Genomic DNA, 7450 nt, shown 5'->3' with positions numbered 1-7450 from the left:
AGAAATGTCAAACAATAAGATAAGACATTTTATTATTGTTCCAATGAAAGACAAGAGCTGCGTGTGAAGGACCGGGCTGAATTACTGCTCAACTGCTGTAAATATGTTGTTGGAAAGTAAGAAGCCTGGTCTTTTCCCTATGAGCTGGTAACGCTGGGAATATTTGACCCACATACTGCCCCAGCCAGAGGGGCAGGAAGTTGCCTGGGCCTCGTCGTCGCTTTGGATGCCGACAAGATGTTCTTGTATTCGGCCATGTCCGTCTGAAAGAGCTGATCCACCCAGAGGGGAACATCCAGGTTCAACAGGTCCTCATGGCAGAATAAATTTAGCAAGTTTAAGGTTTAAACTTGTCTTGTTGTAAATCTTTGGTGTAAACTCGCCTTAAACAAAATGTTCACCAAGAGCTCCTCAATGCACCCCTTTGCAAAATATTGCTTCTACCGCCACCGTTGAAACATGCTACTATAGACTTTGATCTGGTTATCAGACAGCCAGAGCTACAGCTAAACAGAATATGTTTTTATTTCCAAATGTATATGAATAACTATGCCTCAACCCTATAAATCTTCCCATATCTGAAGTACTTACAGCCCAATTTGTTCACCTGCCAGAGTTAAAAGACAAGCTCAAACAAAAACAAAAACCTTCATTCAGGCGAACTCCACTGTGTAGTGCTGGGGTTGGATTTTCATAGCTCAAAAGGGAAGAAAACAAATCCAAAACCGTAGCCATTGCATTTCACTGTGTGGCTTTACTGCTCTGACATATAAAACATCTATCGGGGGAGGAAAAATAAAAATAAATCAGACATACGTGTGCACTACAGGGTTGTGGATAATTAACTGTGCCTAACCTGAGAAAAGACCTTCAGGACAAGAAGCCACCGGGAACCTCAATCTGCCATTACACCTCAAAACTGCCACCAGGCTTGCAGGGATACAGAGATATACGTCACAGTGTGCTGACTGCCATTGGGAAAACCGTGCGACTGAGATCCATGGCATAGTTTAAGGAGATACAGGAGACAAAGCACTGGAAAGAGCGTTCTGTTTCTTTAGACAGAAAGTGAAGTCGAAGATAGGGCTACGGAGGGATATGATCGATTCGAGCTGCATTCTGTAGACAGTTTAAGAGGACTACACTGCAACATAAAAATTGTTTAATATATTAAATGGAATTTAAAACTTGAAAATAGTGGTGGTGAATACAAAGTTGAAAATATACAAGTAAAGTATAAGTGAAGACAAATGAGAAGGCTACAACCACTAAGGAAACAAAGAAATGTAAGAACAGAGCAGGCTTCCTGTTCACAAGAGCTCTGATGAAGTTGAGTATGCTGGTGTTTTCTGTGCACTGCCTAGTTAATGGGCCTTACAGTTAATGTGCTGTACATTAGATTTTGTCCGTCTGGTGCTGATTCTGTTACTGTTGATGGCTAAATATAAATCTGCCATGGTCTACCAATATCAATCAAGATCAATATCAAACAGAATGATGAGAGATCTCCTCTCCTCATTGCATCTGCTAAAAAGATGCTCCATATTTGCGTGGGGCCAATTCAATCACACTGGCACTTGGGAATGTTAATGTGACATTGAAGCAGACAGGGAGTCTGGGTATGACAGGAGAAAATCAAGCTGGAGGCAAGCCAAAAAGACCGTCTTTAGAGGTAACCACAGGGACCAATTAAATGGCCCTCGTCAATTTTTAATGTTCAGGCTGCACCTGTCAGTCAGGCATTTCACTGTCGTACTTGTAAGCAAAGCTGATAACTTAACAATGTGGCTACAAAATAGGTAATGGGTAATAAAACATTTATACTTTTTAACTTTTTGACATTCAAACCCTTTACTCCTTTTTGGCTCACCGAATACCTGACTGCCCCAAAGACTATACCTAAGGACTTAAAGCTTTCAGAAAATATATTCAATAGCTATACACTATTTAACTAGCCCAAACCATAGTCATTCATACTGAAGTATTAAGCATCTGTCCACAAGTGAGGAATGAACAACTTTACATAACCATCTCAATAAATATTTTGCCGTTCCAAGCAGGTTCTCCATGTCTTAGAGCTCTTTGGTTACCAAAGGTGGCTCTTTCAAGGCCAACCTCTTATTTCTGGGCCTTCAGGATTAACAAAAAAACATTAATAATGAATTATTGTGGGTAAATGCCTGGCTTTCAAAACAATCAATTCGGAGTTGATATATTTTCTCAACCAGCAAATAAACTGGGCTTCACTTGGTTGGGCTGAACTGCAGTTGGCTGAGGGCTGACCCTTGAACTGCTGAGCTGAGAATTTGTGGGCTCTCTGGGTGATTTTGCTTCTCCACCACTGCAGTAGGTAATTTACAACCCTGTCTGCTGTAAAGCGTCTAGGGCCAGAGCCGGGATTAGACTGTGACCAGCAACAGAGCCCATGGATCACCATAAATATCCACTGATTGAATGCAAATTGGAAAAGTACACTATGTATGTCAGTATACATTATGAGAATAAAGCTTACGCAACACATACACACACAGCTAGCACATGCCCATTCTCTAAATATGCAAGCCTTATTTTATGTGCATGTGTTTGTATGTGTACATGCAAGTGTTTATGTGGTGAGCAGGCAAGCAACACAAATTTATGGGCTACATAGTGGCTAACACATTTGCATTATAAATCTCAATTACATAGCATTATTTGTTTACCAGCCAGCTCAGATGGAATTCTCATAAGGTGCCCTGCAGAGGAGGGTCATAAATTCTTAATAAACTGCAGTGCAGACCTTTGTACAGCACTGACCTAAATCCTGCAGCTCATCTCTGCACTACACTCATTTCTTTAAACTTTAATAAGGTTCTATTACACAAATTTAACTGTTTTTCAGAAACCCCAAACTAGACCATGTCCACCTGCGCATCTCTGTTGAACACAATATGCATGTATCAAAACATGCCATGACACAGTCTTGCAAAGGAAAATGTGGGGTAAGATGCTGTGCTATCAGTCTGGGACCATCTGCCGATGTGTTTTATATGAGGAGTAAACCCACATAGGGCCTCCAGGCCAGAGGCACAGAGCACAAGTGATTAATATGCCTAGGTTAATGAGCAGTCCCGGCATTGCCTTTGCTCCTCCAACTCTCTGTCAGTATGTGTGCATCTCGGTGGTGATTCACTTAACTATTGCTTCTGGAATATGTAGACCATCCCAACGTGCCTTGCTTTTGCTTGAAACAGGCCTGTGGCATCTCCTGCTTTGTTAGAGATACATTCCTAAATATAAACTGCCTGTAAATAAATAAATTTAAAAAACCTGCCACCTGGCAATTATACTGCTAATTAAAAGGCGAAGCACTCTTAATGGATTCATCTCTCAGGAGGGATGTTCCTCTCTCTACACAAATGCACTCCCCCACTTCTTTCTACCTCTCCCATCTCTCCATCATTATTTTCCCCTCTAACCCATGTCCATCCCTGGGAGCCCTGGCTGATGTGTTACTGGTGAGTGTCGCCTGGTCTGCTAGTATTATGGTCTTTGCTGAGAGAGAAAGGCTAAGAGGGACAGCTGGATGGGTTCAGAGGCTGGAGGGGTCCTCACTCTTGGCAAAGACTTCTGTTCCAACCGCCAAAGCTCTTCATTTATTCATACTTTGAGTGCTTCAAACCCCCAAATCCCCTAATAGTGTACATACACAAACATACACAGAAGAAAAGATAAAGAGTACTTACAAATAGTTGAGGATTGGAGAAATCTAACACATCCATACACATGTGCTTACAGAGAGGCAGGCCAGTCAACAGACGTGCTTGTATGTAGGCACACACAAACCCACACACACACACACACACCTGCACAGTTGCCCATCTGTTTTCTTTGGGGGATAACACTGTTTTCATTAAAGTGAATAAGCATCTTCAAAAGCGGCAGTGAGGCATACAAAAGTCACTTTCCAGAACGGCTTATTCCCTATTCAGATGATTCGGATGCAATTGGGTCAGAATAGATCAGTCTTTTACTTTGTGATATATGTGGGCCTGTAATATTAAGGATTTAAGGGCACCTTAAATAAAATATCAGATGTGAAGGGCTCTTGGACGCCAGCAGCTCATTAAGTCAAACTATGAGGGAGAGATTTATGCTGAAAGCTAAATGCAGATGTTTCCAGCATGTGTTGGCATAATTGAAACCCCTGGTTGAGCACCACCAGGACAAAGGTACTTTATATACTTTGTACATCCCCTTTGAATGTGAGCAAATGTTATTTTTTTACTAATATCAGTACATGTGGAATATACTTCATACATGCCCCAGTAGCCCCACCACATCTCTCCTCATTACATAACTGGTAGAAAAAAAACCATGACTAAACTATGTAATCAACTATTCACCACTGCCTTAAGTAGGTGTATTTAGAGACAAATATTTACTTGCAAAATAGATTCAAACTGATTTGTTAATGGCCAATGCATAGCAATAAAATCCATGTGTTGTAGTCAGCCCTGAAACATTAAATTTGAATGATCTCATTACTTAACAAAGAGGCTTCTCTGCTGTTACAACATTTTGCCAACATATCAGTAGTGTTGTCAACAAAAGCAGAGTAAGGGAGAGACTGCCAAACGCCTCCAATGTTATCAAAATGGAAATCTTATAGCAAACATCTAAAGCCATTGTGTGCCTTCACAAGCGTGTGTTCTTGGAGAGAATGGAAGAAACCCACAGCTGGTGGATCTAAACCACAAAAGCAAGCAATGTCTTTACGGTAGAAGACCTCAATCTGACAGCCATGACTGGTTGCACACATCACAACTAAACTCTTCCATGATTTAACAACAAAATGTATACATATTGCAGTCACAGAGGCAATCAGTCTCTGCCTAAGAGATGGCCCATGAATAAGTTAGAAGATAAATCATGTACAGTGTCTCCCTGAGGTGTGGTACAGTGCAAGTATTTAAGTGAAATATGAGGCCATGGATAATTGAATGTGTGTTTCCCTATGTCAAGGACCATATTCTCAGGGGTAAGGGATAGTCGTGGAGAGATGATGGAATCGGGAATTGGGGAGCGGGAGATGGGAAAATGAGAGACAGGGAGAGAGTGTTCGATCCTGAAAGAAATTGGTAAAGACTGGTAAGGGTGTCTCATGAATAACACAAATCATAGCGGTTGTTAACATCTGCAGGGCTGTGCCGTGTGAGCTTTTTACTTTGATTTGCTCCTTAACGTGCAAATGAGAAAAGATTATATAATGAAATAAAAAGCATTTCTGCAAAAAGAAATTTCATGTACTGAAAGTTATTTTTTTTAGCAGGCATGGTTCGACACAGAATATTCCAAAAGAAAAATGTTGCTCTTATACCCGGTCTTTAAAATCTGGTTTACATGAAGCACAGTTAATGACAACATTTCAAAACAAAAAGGAAGGGGTGTCAAAATGCAATAACTATGAAAGGTTTGTTTTTCCAAGCTCAGTGTGAGCACCACAGCACACAGCAATGTCAGTTCCTTCAGCAACACAGGAGCTGAGAACAAGTTGTGCATTTGGGTAATGAGAAACTTTACTCCACTCTAACACCATGGTGTCAATTTGTGTAGCATAGTCTGAACATTCATGACTTAGTAGATAGTAAATTTAACTCTGAGGTAAAGTAGTTAGGGTCAGAATGATGAAATGGAACCCTTATCGATACATTACTGATGCTTGCTAGAAGTATTATTCCTTAGGATTAGTGACATATGTGCCCTTGTCTTCTAAACAGACCAATTAAACATAGTTCAGATGCCCTGAGCATATTCTGACGTTTTACATTGCCAATTCACAACAAGGAAGTGAAGGAAATGACTTAATTTGTAGCTTCTCATTTTAATATCATCTTTCATGTAGTCCTGCTGCCTGCAACATGTCTTTTTGAAACATAAATTACCTTAGCACTGTCACAAAGTTTGTGCTACAATTTTTCTACACAAGCAAGTAATTTTCCTTTATTTGTCCTTAGAGTCTGCTGCGCTTGTTGCTAATTTATTGGGCCCCGACAGTGTCGATGTGGCACAATGATACAATTCTAATTATATATTGAGGTTGCAAGCACAAAGGTGTCGTCTATATCAAACCCTTTGGGATGGATTTCATTAACGACTTACATTGTCAGCTATGGTGCGGCCCAGCTTGTCCATTCTTGATCCCGCCTCTGCAATTTTCTTGGCAGCGCTGATGACATCAGACGTATTCTTCAGTGGCCCTTTACCCCTGTGGAGAAAAAAAGTTGAAAGATCAGTGACTGTTTCTGATCCACTGCAGCCTCATTCAATATGCAGGAGCAGCATCTCAGTCATGGAGCAGGGGTTTGTTTTGGAAGGTTGTTTTTTTTTTTCCTCTCGGTCAGAGGCAAGTATGGATAGAGAAGCCTAACTTATGGGAATTGTTCAGGGAAACATCACAGAAAAAACACTAACGCCCATTGTTCATTCAGAACTGAAAACATTTAATAATCCATTAAATGCAGACAGGTAGCCTTCATTTTGAGAGCTGTGCTTAAAGAATGGGACCATGAGGCTGTACTATCACACTCTTTTGTAGCACTATCACTCAACAAAATATCGTGTTAAACTCATCTTCCCCTGTAGTTTACAGAAAATATATTGGTCATAGGCGTTTAAGAAACTGGCAGCACTATCATACTCTGGAATCATAAGAAAACCCTTATTCAAGATTATATTACAGCGGTCACCAGGGCCATATGCTTTCTAACACAACTTCTCAGTTTAATCTACTGTATTTGTCCCCTTTTATTTAAGCACCTATGAAAGCTTTATTAGAAGGCTAAGAAACAAATCAGACTGGTTTTATTTCTATTGGAGGAGAAATATTGGCTGCCCTCAAAAATGCTACACAGACACACACCACCAGCTCTTCATTTGTGTAGTCATTTTCATCCAGGTGCATGACAAAAAAGGAAGCCAAAGAAAAAAAGTAGACAACTGAAAGTAGAGAGATGAAAGTACAATTCAATTTGGTCATTGTCCTAATGTTGAACATCTATTCTTGACCCTTCTTGAGCCAAACAAAGCCGGTCCCAACACAGGTCAGTCCAGCCATGACCTGACCCACTGTAAGCTTGTCAGCCATTTGCCGTTTTTTTTCTGCCCCCACAAGGGACTCTGGGACACAGTTGGCAAGAGGCACAAATTGGATTCAAAGCTGCTCTCTCCAGGCTAAAAAATGAGCCATCCAACCCAGAACAGATGGAATTTTGTGTGCTGTTCTCTCGCTTCCTCTTCCCTCTGCTCCCGTCTCCAACCCTTCCCCTCTTTTGCTCTCCCTCTGCTGCCCTGCTGTAAAGCAAGTCAGGATCCTAGTGGAAGAGGCCACGCGTCAGAGCACAGACTGGCAGCTCTCCGGGGACAAGTCAACCTCTGGAGACAACTCTGGAGGCATTGTGATGGGTTCTGG

At 41.2% G+C, this 7450-nt stretch overlaps 1 protein-coding gene across 2 annotated transcripts in view; it reads right to left on the bottom strand.

The window, feature by feature from the left end:
- ctnna1 (catenin (cadherin-associated protein), alpha 1) overlaps positions 1-7450 on the bottom strand; it is a 76160-nt gene that overhangs the window by 6611 nt on the left and 62099 nt on the right. For both annotated transcript variants that reach the window (XM_035669029.1, XM_035669027.1), the window contains exon 16: positions 6142-6247. In XM_035669029.1, the coding sequence (XP_035524922.1) occupies positions 6142-6247 (106 nt within the window). The remainder of the gene's footprint in view (positions 1-6141; positions 6248-7450) is intronic.

The sequence above is a fragment of the Morone saxatilis genome, unplaced genomic scaffold, assembly GCF_004916995.1.
Source record: "Morone saxatilis isolate NCDOM2014 unplaced genomic scaffold, NCSU_SB_2.0 Contig22, whole genome shotgun sequence".
Lineage (NCBI taxonomy): Eukaryota > Metazoa > Chordata > Actinopteri > Moronidae > Morone > Morone saxatilis.
This window is presented reverse-complemented; position numbering and strand designations above follow the sequence as displayed.